The sequence below is a fragment of the Rhamphochromis sp. 'chilingali' genome (assembly GCF_963969265.1).
Source record: "Rhamphochromis sp. 'chilingali' genome assembly, chromosome: 20".
NCBI lineage: Eukaryota > Metazoa > Chordata > Actinopteri > Cichliformes > Cichlidae > Rhamphochromis > Rhamphochromis sp. 'chilingali'.
The window spans coordinates 32,073,762-32,091,187 of record NC_137947.1 but is presented as its reverse complement, the minus strand read 5'-3'; the positions used below and the strand labels follow the sequence as shown (position 1 = coordinate 32,091,187).

The following is a 17,426-nucleotide window of genomic DNA, read 5'->3' as shown; positions in this document are numbered from 1 at the left end:
CGGGTCGCGGCTTCCTGTGCGCAGCAGGACATAACGCTGTCTCGTCTGTGTGTTCAGAGTCAGATCTGCGAGAGCGCCAAGCAGATTATCGAGCTCAGCTTCGCCCCGCTGGCCCATCCGGACCCGTCCGCCGCCTCTGAAACGTCTCGCTCCGAACTTGCACTCTGCGCCTCGGGGGCGGGGCTCCGAGGAGGCTCCAAGGACGACGGCGGCCCTCCGGTCAGGTCCAAGTCGGAGAGAGAGTCGTGGCGTCGCTCCATCCTCAAAGACGGCTTCAGGAAGGCGAGCTCGACACCAGCGCTCCACAGCAGCATCAGGTGAGTCGGAGCGCTCGCTCGTTCTGCGGCCGACCAGACGAGGAGACGAGCTCCTGGTTAGTGTCAGTGTGTGTGTGTGTGTGTGTGTGTGTGTGTGTGTGTGTGTTGTAGCACTTTCTGGATGCTGTGCAAACGTGATCTGCAGATTAAAGTGATGAGAGCTGAAAACTGCTGCAGGGACTCAGATCAGCCACAAGGTGGCAGCACAGCTCTGTGTGTGTGTGTGTGTGTGTGTGTGTGTGTGTGTGTCATACAGATGGAGAGTGCAGACATTTGCTTGGCTCTGTTTGGCGCTTTGCTGAGTCGGGACATTTTTCCGTTTCTTTTTTTAACCCTCTGGCTCTGCAGCTGTTTTTAACCTCGTTTTATTTTCCTCCAGTTAATCCTCAGATTAAAAGCCTAAAAAACCAGCAGCAGCTTTCAGCCTCGTTCACCTCACGCACTTCACTTAATGAGGCACGAGGTGAGCTGAACTAAACTATGAATTTAAGTTTGATGGCCGAGTCGTGGTTGTTGAGAAATAGTCGATTTGTGTTATTGGCGGCTCGTGTTTCTGTGTTGAACCTCGGCTCAGCTTCGTACAAACATCATGAAACCGTAATTTTAAAGTCGTGTAACAGCCATCTGAGCAGCTGGAAACACTTTTCAGGCTTTTTGCATTAAATTTCTTAAGTTTCAGTTTGTTTTATATGAATTTTCACAGTCAGACGTATGAGGTCACAAAATAAGAAATATTGAGACAGAGACAGTAAATATCACCAAACATGAGGGACATCAAATGTTTCATTAAATAAACAAAATCCCCAAACGTCTCACGCACCACCGCCCTGAGATCATGCTAAATCAGCTGAAAAATCATCCTCTCGATAAAGCTCGCTGCAGAGCGAGCTCACAGCTCGATAGCAACAAAGAAACAGGAAGTCAGTGGCTATTTTGTGATATTATTAAAGGATAACGTGTGGCGTGATTGCTCAGGTCACCTGACAGCAGCGGCTCGACTCAGCGCTGCAGCTGCTTTTCCTCTGGTTGCTGCTGCCTGCAGGGGTGATGGTTGAACTTCTGTCCATGCAGCATGCAACACGCACAGCTCGACCCGACTGAGTCGCAGGCTGACTGCAGGCTGCTCCCACAGGACGATGAGCGACACGTTTCCACGGCGCTCTCCTTTGCTCCGTGCTCTGCGTGGAGAACAAAGATGGCGTATTTGATGCTCGCCGAGCGGTTTTGGTTGCACATCCTCTCGTGCTCCACTTCCAGCTTTATACGGTTACTTTCCTTTAAACCAAACCACGGCGGTCACATGACGCGGGTCCCATCAGCTGATGGAGTGTGGTCAGCTGAAGCGTGTCCCGCTGCATCCATTGTGTTGCAGCAGTGCATCCCTCTAAACCAGTTCAGCACTTGATGCATTAAACTCATCCTGACAGCTGATGTTTCATTTGTTTATCAGGATGATTAATAAGGCAAAAACAAACAGATTTGATTAGACCAGCATCACCTGCCTCCACCACCTCCTGTCCCAGCATGCTTCTCTGTTACACCGCCCCTCTGCACGGCCTCCTTCACTGCTCCCTCTTCTCCTCCCTCCTCCCTCCTCTGCACATGCTCAGACAGTCTCAGCCTCTGTGGCTCTGAGCGGTCTGAACATCTGAACACCTTCATCTTTAAACCTTCTCGTTCTCTCTTTGTCTCGCTTCCACCGACTTTCCTTCATCTTCTCTCCAGAGCACGCCTCCACCTCTCCAGGCTCTCCTCCGCCCGCTCTCGCTGCAGATCGCAGTGTTGTCTGCAGACTCCTGCCTGACGTCACCTGTCAGTCTGTTCGTCAGCGCTGCAGACAGGAAGGAGCTCAGAGCAGATCCCTGATGTAATCCCACCCCCACCTGTCACTCCTGCTCCACACCTCGGTCCTCGTGTCCTGCACCACCCTCACGTACTTCCTCTCTCTGCAGCCAATCATCTGCTTCCTCCTGACCTTAAACATCACATGTTACCGTCACGTTTGCTTTAATTACAACTTACCAAAATACAACATCTGACTGTTGCCGTGTCCGTACCCGCATCGTTGCAGCTCACTCTAATTTTGCAGATTTCCTGCAGATCTTCACAGTTTCACACGTTCACCTGCTTTGGGCTGCTTGAACCACTCATTTTACTTTTTAACAAATGATAAAACATTTCATTTCCTGCTCAGTTTATTTTGACTAAGCGTCATTTGCAGTTGCTGTTTGTGTTGGCTGCAGCACGGCTGTTAAATTGAACCGTTAGTTCTATTTTTCTCCAGATTAGTTGAGCTAATCTGCCCACGTGCAGCTCGGCTCCTGAAGGATTACGACCTGGAGCGTTTGTATTCCTGCTCGGGCTCCAGCGGAGTGCAGGATAACAGCATTCAGGTGGAAATGAGCAGAATATGGATTTAAATTCTGGGGCGGGATAAAATCGGGTAGCTCGCTCCCGCCCGTTGTTGGCTTCAGCGGAAGAATTCGTACGTTTTCTTGCTTTCGTGTTGTTGAAACGTCGCTCTGCTCACGAACACATTCAAACATCTGAGGAGTAAAATGGAAACAGCCGGCCTGCTGCTGGGAGCTTTCCCAGCATGAGCTGGAGGAGCTCGCCGTTTTCCTTCTTGGCCTCGCGCCACGGCTTCTGCTGGGTGTGGACGAATTCAGACGCAGTCAAAAACTTTATTGTTCTCAGCAGAAACTCACATCGCGCTGCAGTGAGCGAGGAATTCAGACTTGGACATGAAAACAGGATCACGGCCGAAGCTTCGTATCCTTGTCCCCGCTCATCGAGTCCAGGCGCCTTCACGCTCACATGCGCGAAGGACCTCTGTGCGTCGTATCCTAAGAGGACATGATGCATTCCAGCACTACAGCCCCCGCCCCCCTGCCCCCCGCCATAAATCTAATCCTAATCTGCAGCTTCAAACAGCCTCATGTGGGAGGTCTGTCCTCACAGGGATAGGTGTAAAAACACACACACACACACACACACACACACACACACACACACACACACACACACACACACACACACACACACACACACATCAGCCTATAGATGGAAATTCCAGATGGGTTCAGGAAGGGTGGAAGTAAAGACCTCCCACTCCTGTCTGAAAACTAGAAACAGTCTGAAATGTTTTCAGTAAAGCTTCCTCCTCCTCCTCCTCCTCCTCCTCGATGTCATTCATGTGGATGTTTTCCATCTGTTGTTTGTGTGTTCAGACCTTTGACCTCTGACCTGCTTCCCCTCGGTTCGTGGTGATGCTTCTGCCGTGGAGCTACGTCCCTTGCTGTTACTGTGAGCTGAAACACATTCGTGTGCGGCTGTAAATACTCTGAGTTGTGTGTCTTCAGATGGATTCTGATAACCGTGGTGCAGAGCGGCGGCTGCACGCTCTTTTCAACGACTCTACGATCAACTTTCAGCTGGAAGGTTTAAAGATGTGATGTGGGTCGAGCGCAGCAGCAGGCTGTGCACAGATGTAGCCTCACAGTGTGACCTGCTGTTTAAACACTTCCACCAATCAGAGCCGTCGCTGTTTCGGTTTGTGTGCAGTGTAGTCGTGTTTCTGCGACGTTGTGAATAAAACGCACTTTAGTTGAAGCGAGGCTGACGTGGTGCAGACGAGTGATGGTTACAGGGTCGTGGCTCATATTGAAGATGTGTGAGCAGCGTTTGGACGAGGTGTAGCTTCTGGCCCCGCCCCGCCGAGCTCTGCATGAGTGACACACACACTGTACCCCTGTATGTGTGTGTATATAAATGCTGTACTGAGTTCAGTTTAATGAGTAAATTCTGAATTTATCTTATTCATGTGAACATTAAAGACAAGTTGCTGCTCGCACTCAGCTGAAATCCTCATGTTCCAAGTTTCTCCTTAAGCTTTCAGTCACGTTCATGCGGCGCCTCGATGAGGCTGAAGTTTATCGAGCCGCTGAAAACTTCCAGGATGGTGAGACGAGACAAAGAGAGGAAGAGGGGAAGGAGAGGACAGAGGGGGGAGGGCGAGGAGCCGAGGAGGAGGAGGGGCGTCCTGGGTCAAATGGGGGAGGAAGCGCATACCTCCTTCCCCTCAGTGCTGGAAAATAAGCCAGCTGATGGACGAGAGAGGCAGCACGAGGAGACGGGCCAGCGGAGAGGAGAAAGAGGGAAAGTTGTGAAGAGGAGCCGCGCCGAGGTTTCAAAAGTGTGGAAGAAAGAAGAGGAGGACTGGAAGCAGACGGATCAGAGAGGAGGCGCTGCTGCTGGAGGATTTCCTTACCGAGGCGCCGAATGAAGGGGAGAACTGGGAGCAGATGATGTCATAGCTTAATGATGTCATCAGATTAACGTGTGGGTGACGTCGCTCCGTTTCCCTCGACAACAGCTCGGCGTGGTTCGGAGGCGTCGATGTGGATGTTGTTTGATCGACGGCTGCTCTCTCACAGGCTCTGTGTGAGAGTGGGCGGGGCCGTGTCGTAATGGCGAGATACATCCTGTGCTGGGGGGGCGGGGCTCTGGAGGACAGGTACATGTATGCCTCGCCCTACCCGGCTGTGTACAGGTGAGGTTAAAGCTTCCTGTGTCTGAAACATGAGATCAGTGATGTCATTGATCTGTAAACATGTCAGCAGGGAATTTATCCTTTTAAATTTATTATTTATTAATTTGGTATTGACAAAAATGACAAAGTTAAATGTTGTCAGCAGGAAACAACACCACAGCATAAGGTCAAAGAGATGATCTGTTCTGGTGTGTGATTGGTCTCCGGCTGTTTTTGAGTGATGCTGAGGTTTAAAACCAGTGCGTGCAGATGCCAAACCCTGCAGTTCCTCTACCGTCCAGCAGGGGCAGCAGCGAGTCAGTCCCCACGGACTCCCATGTTAAAACTGGTACACGAACTGTTATTGGCTCTGTAGATAACAATGACTCGCATTATTAGGGGCGTGGCCTCTTTGAGCTGCTAGGTGTCTGCTAGCTTCACCTGAGCTGGAGGTGTTTGCGGAGTGCACAGTGAGATGTGAGGATTTGATTTGGATGTTGCTAATTCGCAGACGTCTGTGTCTGAGCGAAGCTCCCATACAGTCTGTGGCTGCTAGCGTCCGTCTACCAGAAGCTTCATATCGCCCGTCTTTCACATAAACACAGATTTATTCTAGCGTCGCAAACGAAAACACCGGCAGCGCTGCAGAAATGGCCGTATCCCTGAGCCTGCTTCTTCCTGTCAGTTTTTCCTTCCTGCTGTCACCAAATGTGTGCTGATAGTCTGTTATTGCAGGTCTTTACCTCACTGTATAAAGCACCTTGAGGTGACTGCTGTTGTGATTTGAGCTACAGAAAAAAAGTGAACGAGAATCAGCTGAGTCTTGGGTCTTGTTGTGATTGGTTAACTGTTTTCATGAGTGGAAGTTGTTTCAAAGACGTCGTGAGCTGCAGTTTATCTGTAAAACCAACAGCGGCCTGTTAAAAATGTTCACTGAGGGTAAGCTCAGTCTGTCGATGACTTTCTGAACTTGTGCGGTTGTGCAGAGAGGGATCTGGGCTGGCCTGCTGTTAGACGCCCCTCAGTCCTGTCGCCGTCTCCCAGGACTTCAGCCTGTTCGTTTTTTTTGTTCCACTGATGCAACTCTGTGAAACGTCCCCACGCCGTCGCCGCGCGCTCTCCGCAGCAGTGTTTGTCAGTCGTTGCTGTGTGTCAGGGTACACGAGGAGAGGAAGGAGGCTGGGAGGAGACGCGTGCCGTCCGCCCGCCAGTTTTAACCTCTGCTCAGCCGTTACCGTGCAGCACGCCTTCCTCTGTATTTTCACTCGTTCTGATTCAGTTCTTTCATAATGTGGGCTGTTTGTTTGATTCACAGGAGATTTCACATATAAATAAAAAAGAGGCGGTGCGGGACTCGGGCGTCACGTACCGAGTTTACAGTACAGCTGCTGGTACCAGCCAGCCCAGCAGGAGGCGCTCTTAGGAAACCTGCCCGGTAACTGCAGGTCAGGCTGGAGCTTTACATTCAGTTACAAGTAAAACGACTGTTTAGCTACAGTGTTGCGTTGGGATTTGCTTCATGGCGCGCTGTTGTCCGTCAGTTTGGTTCAGCTGACGTGACAGATGAAGCTTTGATCTGAGCTCGAGTCACCTGTGGACGGATTGATTTTGGCCCAGCAGGAGAAGAATCCTTTCATTCCCACATTTATTTTATTGACTGAAACTTTCTGTGTGCCGTCCCGGCTAGAGCTGAACCGACAGTTTACTTTAACCTCGTGAGCAGCGGTCACCACCAAAGATGGCGCCGTGGATGTCCTGATGGTCGGACGCTGTGGTGGGCGGGGTTTTGGGGCACGTCCGGGCTGTGGCACCTCGGTCCTTGTTGCTGAACTGAAGTTTCTGAACTGAACTAAAGAGCGAGTGAGCTGTTTGCGACGGGGACACACGGCTGAGAAGCAAAGGGGTGTGTTTGATATGTGACGCATCATCGTGATGGTTTAAAACCAGTCAGCTGAGTCGCTTTAAGGACTTCAGGACATTTCTAACACGGACTCAGGCTCTCGTGCACCGTACGTTCAGTTTTTATTCGTGTTTCACTAAAATGTGTTTTCACATCTATTTTAACCTGGATGTTAAAACCCTAAAAACACTAAAACTGTGGATTTGACACAGTGTGGTTTTAGAAACTTCACATTATGGAACCAAAACAAACCGGTGTTTGTGTGATGTGCTGCACGCACTGACCATCAGCCAGTCTGATATATGAAAGCTTTGCAAACTGCGGCCCACTCTGCCGTTTGTGTGTGCAGGTTAAAGGCAGACCGTCCTTGGACTTTACAAAGTTTTCCTTCAATCAAAGAAACCTAAATGTTCACATTAAAAGTCACTCGGAGCGCTCAAAGGTTTATTCTAGTAAAGCTCTCATTCCTCAGATGTTGGTTTCAGTCACAAAAGCTAACTTGCAGCTCGTGCAGCCTCTCAGTGTTTTGTGTGAACTATGTAGGACACTGAGGCTTTTCCTGCAACACATCTTTTTAGGAGTCCCTTCCCGATGCTGTGAGTGCCTTTGGTCCAGTCTTCACAGCCTGGGTTTGAATTCGTGAGGGCGTGACCTTCACTCCTTTAACAGCCTGACGTGAGCCTCAGGTTTATCTCTCAGGGTGCTGATGGAGGAGTTCGTCGCATGTTTCTGGGCTTGCTTCGGTTTTCCTGTTAAACTGTGTGATCTGACTCAGCAGGAACTCGGCTCTGCTCTGAGGCTTCGCTCCGCATCGCTTCAAACAGACTCCATAATGAACCTTTCTGCGATTTTTACTGGGTCCAGACGTTCCTGCTGAATAAAAGTCCCTGCAGGCAGAGGATCTCCTCTGGAGTTTGCAGGAAGTTTGCTGTTTTAACTTTCCAGCTGAGCATCCATTATAGATCAAGCGCTGGATTCGTGGTGAGGCCTGAGCGGGACATGTGACGGCTGAGCTGTTTTTACCTCCGTCTGAGGAAAGCCTCACGCTTTCACTGAGGTGTCTCATCGTCCTCGGGTTACAGGACGACGTTTGGGTTTGTTTCAGACTGATTGAGGATAAAGTCTGGCACATGTTGCCATGGCAGTGTTTCCAAACCGGATCACTAAATCTGGACGGGTTTGATGACCACGTCTGGACGCGAGGCTAAGCTATTGGCTGCATGTTAGCATCGCTCAGACACAGATATCTGCTAATCAGTAACATCCAAATCAAATTTCACTGTGCAGCCCAACTGAAGCTCCGCCTCCTCACACAGTCTGTATAGTAGCCTCACAGCAGCCATATTATTGGTCACGTGCGTCATTCTGAACTGTGAACCAGTCGGTCTGTGAGCTGTTTGTAGACGCTTTCCATCGGCGCTGCTTTGGGGTCTGCATGTGGGCTTTGTTGACATGAACACAAACACTGATTAACAGCAGGCTAACTCTTTAAACCTGGGCTCCGAGAGCCTCATGTTCGTGTCGGCTGGCTGTCACTCAGCGCCTGTTTGTGGTTTGGTTGTTGTGGTGTGAGTCTGACTGACACGCCCTGGAAAATAACAGCGTTTCTGCCTTTCTCTGCATTCCTGCTTTCCTCCCGTCCGGCCTTTCGTTTTCGAGCTTTCTGTCTTGTTTTTTCGCTCTGCTGCTCGGTGACTCATTGTTCTAAGCCTCTCTGTCTCAGCTGGTGGATCAAACCAGTCTCAGCTCAGATGGGGGGAGCGCCAGGTGTCCAGATTGGGCCTGAGGAAAAATGGAAATGGACGTTTTCAACAACAAGGATCTGGGCGTGCATCCTAATGCTGTCATCCATCTCCACCTGGTATGGAAACAGAGAATCTGCACGTCACAGGAGGTCATTTACATTTAAGTTCTCAAAGTTTTCAATATCCCCCTTCCTGCTGTAGTTCTTCTCTCTGATGTTTAGTTCAGTAAATTCATCATTTATTAGAGAACAGGACAACACAGAGAAACAGACCGCTGCTCTGTGCTTTAAGTGAAAGCTTTACAGCATCACAAATTAATAACAATTATTATCAGAGCTGCTGCTTTTCCATTAGAGGACTCACGGTTCTGATTTACAGGTCCAGTCTGTCATTTGTGAAACATGTTTAACAGAAACACCGAGTGCTGTGCACCTGATGCTCTAGTTATTAAAGCTAAAGCTTTAATGATGTGTTAATAAAAATAAAGGAGAGTACATTTTGAATCCATAACTATTACAGTATCATGATAATCCTGTAATACTGCTGTGACAGTCACAGGATGGATCAGTCACACTGAGTTTAAGAAGCATCAGCAATAAAATAACATCAACTCTGACATCATCAGTAGGGATGGGAATCGAAACCCGGTTCTTGTTGAGAACCGGTTCCCACTGTTTCCATTCCTTGGAAGTGTTTGCCATTTTTGCAAACGATTCCCTTATCGATTCCAGTCGCCCCGAATGACGTCACCACGTTGTGGAGCGTCATTTACCTGGCAGGAAACACGGCGGCTCAAACGCTCAAAAGTTTGGTTATACTTTACGAGAACGGATGACAACAGGGCAACTTGCAATACTTGCAAAGTAGAGATTTCATTTAAGGGAGGAAACACTATGAATATGCAAAAGCATTTGCTCACAAAACGATGACCTTAAATGAATGTCGTGTTTTTAATTCCAGACTCGTGAATCTCAACCCAGCAGCAGCGGTAACGTTTGCACGTCCTCTCCCGTTAATGCGGCAGGTAAATAATCAACTAACATATTATGTTAGCGCGATCTGCCTTATTACAAACCTGCCATTACTGTGCATTTAGTGACCATGATGAGACAGACAGAGTCTGGCTCAGATGCTGGCAGTTCTCGCTGCAGTCTGCCGGTAGCGTCTCCTTTCAGGCCAGGATAGACGAATGTCACCGAGCAGTGACTCAGTTTGTGGTCAAAGGCTTGCACCCATTTGCCACAGCAGATGATTTTCAGTAAGTGAATGTGTTTAATTGTAGGCAGGGACAAGAGAGGATATAAAACAAAGTTCTAAGCTAATCGACCTTAGTGTTCTCCTTTTTTAAAAAGAATCGATAAAGAATCGAAAATGGAATCGTGAAAATCTTATCAGTACTCATCCCTACTCATCAGTGTAATCAAACCTTCGGCCATTTTTAATGAAACGCAGGCGTTCAAACGCTTTTCTCTCAAAATGAACGTGAGCTGATGACACATTGCGGTCATCGACGAGTTGAGGCTGCTGGATGCAGGCTGATGTGCGTCAGTAACGATGAGCCGCCGTAGCTGAACGAGGACGTTTGTTACTTCACAGCAGACGTGACGACAAACCCGAGCGTGTTCTTCCTGCTGACTCGAGACTCGGCTTTTGTAAAAGCAGCTGCGCTTTCTGTGAAGCGTGTTGGCGGCGGCAGAGCAGGCCGTCGTCTGCCTGCCGTTGACCTTGAACTCGGTCGGTGGAAGTGGGCGGAGCACTCAGAGATGCACTGAAAGAATTTCCTGGCGTCCTGTTGAGCGAGGTTCCCCGGCCGCTGGTTATTTCTGTCCGGGATGAGTGGGCTGCATCGGCGAGTGTGGGAGGGACTCGCCGACAGAAACATCCGGACTCACATTCCCTCCGTTCACCAGGAAATACTACTGATGCAGCTCTGAGTCTGAGGCGCTCGCAGTCCTGCCATTGGCTGTAACAGCAGCGCCCTGTAATCATGTACTCCTACATGATGTTTGAGTAATCAGAGTAAATGTCAAACAAAACAAACTGAAGCTGTAGGAAAAATAAAACATGTTGCAGTGATCCGGCGCAGCGAGCTGCCGCGGCGCAGCCCTGCGCTCTCCTCGTCGTGTCGGTTGTTTTATTGTATTTTCTGTTTTCTGGCCCGCGTCTGGTTTTGGTTCTGACTCGTGTGCTTCTGGTTATCGTGTTGCAGGGATCAGGCGGTGCTTTCTGTACCCGGCGGTGTTGTGTGGTCACGTTTTCTTATTCTGACCTTTTGTCTTTATTGAATGAGACGTGTTTTACTGTCGTGTTTATTTGGACGTTCAGTATGTTTTTCTGTTTTTAATATTAGAAGCTCTTCCTGTAATGTGTCGTGCTCCAGGAGATTCGATTGCACTTCAAGTGTTTTTCTGTTTTATTTCTGTGGTCATGTAGCTGTGTAGTTGTGTTTCCTGTGGTTTGTCCCAGCTTTGTATTCGGCTGCATTTGGTGTGTTTTCTTTCTGGAGAGGCTCTCGGCGTCGTTGTGTTTCTCTGTAATCTCTGACAAACATGCCTTTGCTGCTTTCTGATCCATCATACTTACATGGATAACTGAATGAATTATTATGTTATGAGACAACCTTTAGTTGCCTGCAGGCCTGCTGACCGCCCGGTCCAGTAAAGGGAAGCTCATTAAGGGAAGTAGATGTAGTCCACACGGTGGTTTGACCACTTCCCACTTTCAGACTCTCATTCAAAACTCTGACTTCATTTCCTCTTCGTGCCTGAGGTTTTTTTTATGTTTTAAAAAGTGCGTTTATGTAAAGAGCAACTGCGAGCGAAGAACGGCCGATGGACAACGGACACATTCCCACGACGACGGCGGCAGATAGGTGCGTTAAATTAAAAGTATTCCTGCTCGGCTTGGTGACGTTTGCGCACACGAGGCCGTATCGATCCTTCAGGAGAGGCTGGTCGATGCAGCAGCAAACACTCGGGTTATAAATAGACTGCAGGCTGGAGAAGGAAACACAGCCGCACACGGCGCATTAACGTGTTTGCAGTTAGATGTGCCCCGTCTCTCACGTTCAAATGCTGACGCTGGCTGGGAGCATTTGCACTGAGCACTGGTTGAACTGGATGTTTGTGTGTTGGATGTTACTGAAGGAGGATATCAGGTGTTATCAAAGCGGACGGAGAGCGTCTCCTCAGTTTGAATGAATTCTGTATTTTTATCTCCAGAGTAACAGACAAGTACCTGCTCGAGTTTTCGCTCCACACCCAAAAAGAAGCTGATAAAAACAGAAACTGCTGCTCGCCGCCCGCCGCCACCTGTTTCCATAATTTATCACTTTTTTCAGGAATAACCTCTTCAGTGTCTCCGCCTACGTATGTAAAAGGAAGCTTTTCCCACTCTGTGACCTGCTAAATGTCACACCGCATTAGCTGCTAACAGTTCCTGTTTGCAGGGTAACCATGGCAACAGAAAGCAATCGCTGTATTCATGCTGATGCTCAAAATGTGACACGTGAGCGAGATGTGAGGTCACAAAGACACTGAGGTTCACGGAGTCATCGTCGCGCCTTCGCTCTGCGCTGACGGTTTCATGATCGATCTATAAATCCGTGTCCTGGAACATCCGCTGATCGTTTGTTGCTTCATTTTTATTTTCTGGTGCCTCTGAGAGCGTGATGTCACCCGTGATCGATTCCTCGCTGGCAAGCTGCTGCTCCCGGCTCCCTCGTGCCGGGTTGTGGCGTCCCTGATGTCATTCGGCTGCTCCCGACTCGACTCCTCCACGTTGGGTGCAGCCAGCAGTTCTGGAGCTCCTCCGTGAGCGGAGCCTTGCTCTAACAGAACCTGCGGCAGGTGGAGAGCTGGTTGGTGAGGTACGGCGAGCAGAGCCAGCTGCGAGCGCAGCCTCAGCAGACCCAGGCTGACCCAGGCTGACCAGAGTGGGCTAGCTAGCCTTGCCTGGTGGGCTCGCACTCAAAGCTGTCTCTTCAAACTGGACTTCATAAGGACGTGTATCTCACATATCTAGCATTAGAAAGAAGCTCGTTCTCAGGCTGTATCTGCTCACTACACTCGTACTCTGACATCATACAGTATTGTTAAGCCTTCAGATACCGTTACCACACACACTCTGCTGCACACACACATTTATGGACTTTCTTAGACCAAACCTGTGAATCTTCATTAACAGCTGCCTTCTTCTGCTGATATGGTAATTCCTACTGTCGCCTTCTTATTCCAGTTTTAAACTTCCTATAATAATTCAAAAATCTTCTATTATTAGTAACTCGATCCAATCTTAATGTTGTTAAACTTTCAGTCCGCTCTCTTGGGTCGATGATCACTAATACTGTCCTCTCCTGTCTCATCTCTTGTTCTGTTCCACCCTCTCTTAAAACTGCAACGATAACTCTCCGTCTCCGGACTATAAACTCTCTATTTGTAAATCACGTCTCAGAACTGCAGGCCCTTCATTATTACTTGGGCTTACTCTATTGTTACCTTGTTTAGTTTTATAGTTTTATTTGTTTATATGTTTTTATTTTGCTGTATAATCTAACACTGTCTTATTATTATTGTTATTGTATATGAAGGACACCATAAGTTTGATTTTCATAAAGTTTTGTTTTTAACTGAACATGATGCTGCCAGTTCTGAATAACTACAACTTCCTCTGGGATGTGAAACATCCAACCAAGCATCCATCCAAACAACCGAGCATCCATCCATCCACCGAACCGAGCATCCATCCAACTATCTGTCCAGCCAACCGAACATCCAAACATCCAACCGAGCATCCATCCATCCAAACAACCAACCGAGCATCCATCCATCCAAACAACCAACCGAGCATCCATCCATCCAAACATCCAACCGAGCATCCATCCATCCAAACAACCAAGCATCCGTCTGTCCTTACGTACACCCAACCAACCCCCCTCTAAAGCTCGGGTGTCAGACTCTTGAAAAGGTGTCCCTGTTGCAACACACCTGACTAAAATTAAAAGGTCATTAGACTAATTAACTTGACTGCATGCTGAGGTGGCAGTTCAGCCTTTTGATTCATGTTACAGAAGCTGATGAGTGAACGAACACGGTGCAATAAAAGAACTTTTAGAAGTACATTTTTCCGAACACTTATATTTATTTAAATTTACTTCAGTAGGGTTAGGGGTCGCCACCATGCAGTCTAGTTCATTAGAGTCTTGCTAATGACCTTTTAATTTTAGTCAGGTGTGTTGCAGCAGGGATACGTTTTCACTCCCCGAGGCCTGGGGTTTGACACCCCTGCTCTAAAGTGTTTCTGAGTTGTGGAAGTTGAACTGCGTCTTTTACTTGGAGTTTCTCCATATTGATGTGCGTCTCCGTTAACATCCCTCCGACCTGTACGTTCGGGTATAAGCCTGTCACAGAGATGTGGAATGCAGTAATCTTTAAAAGCTTGTAGTCTGGTCACTGAGCTGAGTCTAAGTTCAGTGACTGTTGGGGAGCAGGCTGATTCCAGGCAAAGGGTTTGAGTTTCCCCCTCCAACTGTCCACAGTTGGGTGTTATTCCTCCTTACCCTGAAGCTGAAACTTTTAAGGGATCTTTTCCTCTCCTGCTCAGCTGAGCCTTAAATCCAACAGATTTCCTCACATTAAACCAGAGTCCTCCTCGTGTTTGTCACATTTAAGATAAACTCCAAGTGTTTTTGTGTCGCGTGTTTGCGTCACAGGAGGAACTCTGAGAACAGGAACCAGAAATCATTTTGTCCTTCAGTGAAAAAGGATCTGAAAGTCCTGAAGCATGAATCTCCTTTTGTGTTTATGTTGTCAGGGAGCGTCCAGTGAATCGACCGCCCGAGCTGCTCTACCCGCAGGCCGATGTGGCGGAGCGCCTGGCACTCGGCGGCAGTGACGACACGCTGGCCAACGGCATGAAGCCCGACCTGGAGGCGGCTAAACGTCTCGCCAAACGCCTCTACAACCTGGAGGGCTTCAGGAAGTCTGACGTCGCTCGCCAGCTCAGCAAGAAGTGAGTGTGTGTGTGTGTGTGTGTGTGTTAAAACTTTGGGCTCGCAGAGTAACGTGAAGAGCAGGGGACTTCATGCAGAACAGTTGATGAATTAAATTTTATTTACACAGCGCCAAATCACAACAACAGTCGCCTCAAACTCTTTATATTGTAAGGCAGACCCCACAATAACACATACAGAGAAAAACCCAACAATCATGTGACCCCCTATGAGCAGCACTTTGGCGACAGTGGGAAGGAAAAACTCCCTTTTAACAGGAAGAAACCTCCGACAGAACCAGGCTCAGGGAGGGGCGGGGCCATCTGCTGTGATTGGTTGGGGTGAGAGAAGGAAGACAGGATAAAGACATGCTGTGGAAGAGAGACAGAGGTTAATAACAGATATGATTCAATGCAGAGAGGTCTGTTAACACATAGTGAGTGAAGAAGAAACACCCAATGCATCATGGGAATCCCCGGCAGCCTACGTCTATTGCAGCATAACTAAGGGAGGATTCAGGGTCACCTGGTCCAGCCCTAACTATATGCTTTAGCAAAAAGGAAAGTTTGAAGCCTGATCTTGAAAGTAGAGATAGTGTCTGTCTCCTGAATCCAAACTGGAAGCTGGTTCCACAGAAGAGGGGCCTGAAAACTGAAGGCTCTGCCTCCCATTCTACTTTTAAATACTCTAGGAACAACAAGTAGGCCTGCAGAGCGAGAGCGAAGTGCTCTAATAGGGTGATATGGTACTACAAGGTCATTAAGATAAGATGGGGCCTGATTATTTAAGACCTTGTATGTGAGGAGCAGGATTTTGAATTCTGGATTTAACAGGAAGCCAACAGGAGAAATCTGCTCTCTCTTTCTAGTCCCTGTCAGGACTCTTGCTGCAGCATTTTGGATCAGCTGAAGGCTTTCAGGGAGTTTTAGTGTGTGGCCTTTACAGCAGTACACCTGCACACAGAGCTGGTTCACAACATTACATTTTTTCACATCCAACAAAAACAGGAATTTCCAGCGTGCAGTGAACATATCACGGCCTCCTGCTGGTCACACTGCAGCGACTCAACCAGCTAACCGATGATGTCACCGCGCAGTTAGCGCGGGCAGATTCAGCAGAGCTAATGTCCTGATTTCACTTCCTTGAGTCTGAGTGACACGTCACGGGACGAGCTAGTCGAGCTTTACTGTTACTTCCTGGTTCCAGGTTTAATATAAACATGCAGATTTTTACTTCCTGTTCACCTTTCAGGTAAAGTTCTGGTTTGCAGGTGGAGGTTTAATGCTCTGTTCTTTTCTGTAATATCCTGTCACAGAAATAAGGCAGCCGGTGTAGTGATACAGTGATAATCCTTAGTAAAACGTGCTCGTGTTACACCAACATGCCTGCTTCTCTCTGCAGTAATGAGTTCAGTCAGATGGTGGCCGAGGAATATCTCACCAACTTTGACTTCACGGGTCTGACCATCGACCAGGCGCTCAGGTGAGTCCCGCTTCCTGTCCGTGTGTATTTCAGAGCGTGCAGACGCGATTGTCTTACATTCGCTCACTGGCAGCACCTCCCGTCGCTCTGCGGTTCTTTAATGTTTGTGCAACTGCGCGATGGCCTCCTGAACATCTGCAGGAGGTCCAGATGTTCATATGAACCAGTCACGGTGTGCCGTGGCGTGCAGTCAGTCACTTCCTGCGTGCTCTGCTGTCACCTTTCTGATGGAGAAGCTCAGAGTTTAAACGCGGAACTTTTTCTGACTTCATCCCAAATTCTGTCAGTTTACAGCAGGACTGGCACTATCACAGGGCTTAATGTGAAAAACCTGTGCAGTGGGTGTGTCTGTGTTCATCTCACCTGTTCAGGTGTTCTGGTGACATCATAATGAGCTTCTTTAACATCTGTTTCTTCGTTCAGGATGTTTCTGAGGCAGTTTGCTCTGATGGGGGAAACTCAGGAGAGAGAGAGAGTCCTCGCTCATTTCTCCAGGAGGTACAGACAGTGCAACTCGGAGAGCCTGACCAGCGAAGGTACCGTCAGTCCTACCTGTCCTCTTTCACCTGTCCTACCCGTCTGACCCCTCTGTCTGTCGCTCTGTCCCACAGACAGCGTCCACACTCTGACCTGTGCCATCATGCTGCTGAACACGGACCTGCACGGAAACGTGAGTGAACCCGAGCCGTCGGCTGATTGGTCGTTACGTTTAATAGGAACTCCTAATCTGGTCGATTGAAAGCACGTCGGCGTCATCTGCCACTCGAGCGTTCCCGCGAGTTTCCTCCTGTTTCATGTCACCTGCTGCTTCCTTGTTGGTGTGACATACAGGAAATATTAAAGTTCAGTGTGAATTTCATCAATAACAAATTAATAAACGGAAAAAATAATAAAATGATAAATATTTGTTTCCAGAATTTCATTATAATGATATCATTTGAAAAATGTTAAAAAAGGAAAGTTTTATAAAAATGTGAATAAATATAAAAATGAGTAAAGAAATATTCGGAGACGTTAATGTGAAAATCCACTTTGTGTTATTATTGAAATATTGATCTAAAAATGTGACAAATATATGAAAATACTAACAAATAACTGACTGACTCGTCATCACTGAGGAGCGCCGCGGGCTCATCGGGCTCATTCTTCATTTCTGCTAATGAACTTTTTTAAGGAAGTGCTGACTTTTACTGCGGCAACATGCCTGCACGTTTCCTCTGACCGTTACAGCAGGAGTGACAGGAAGACGGTCTCCGCTGCCCCCCTCGCGTTAAACCCGACTCTAGCACCGAATAGAAGGGTTTAACTCCACCTGTGCGGCTTTTATATCAGGTGGAACCGTTTCTGTTTCCAGAGCGTTCTCAGCGCTCCCGTCAGCATCAGCGAGGCGTCCTTTGGTTTGTGGGGTCAGATCCGACCCACAGCTGTTTTAACTTTGGGTAATTTGGGGTAAGACTAGCTT

General features: G+C 48.3%; 1 protein-coding gene across 5 annotated transcripts in view; it reads left to right on the top strand.

Moving 5' to 3' along the window:
- Nucleotides 1-17,426, top strand: part of psda (pleckstrin and Sec7 domain containing a) — a 46,625-nt gene that overhangs the window by 16,831 nt on the left and 12,368 nt on the right. For 3 of the 5 annotated variants that reach the window (XM_080868648.1, XM_080868647.1, XM_080868651.1), the window contains 6 exons: nucleotides 58-317; nucleotides 8,472-8,642; nucleotides 14,305-14,502; nucleotides 15,884-15,964; nucleotides 16,388-16,500; nucleotides 16,576-16,634. In XM_080868648.1, the coding sequence (XP_080724774.1) occupies nucleotides 58-317; nucleotides 8,472-8,642; nucleotides 14,305-14,502; nucleotides 15,884-15,964; nucleotides 16,388-16,500; nucleotides 16,576-16,634 (882 nt within the window). The remainder of the gene's footprint in view (nucleotides 1-57; nucleotides 318-8,471; nucleotides 8,643-14,304; nucleotides 14,503-15,883; nucleotides 15,965-16,387; nucleotides 16,501-16,575; nucleotides 16,635-17,426) is intronic. The other 2 variants (XM_080868649.1, XM_080868650.1) reach the window with 2 other exon arrangements.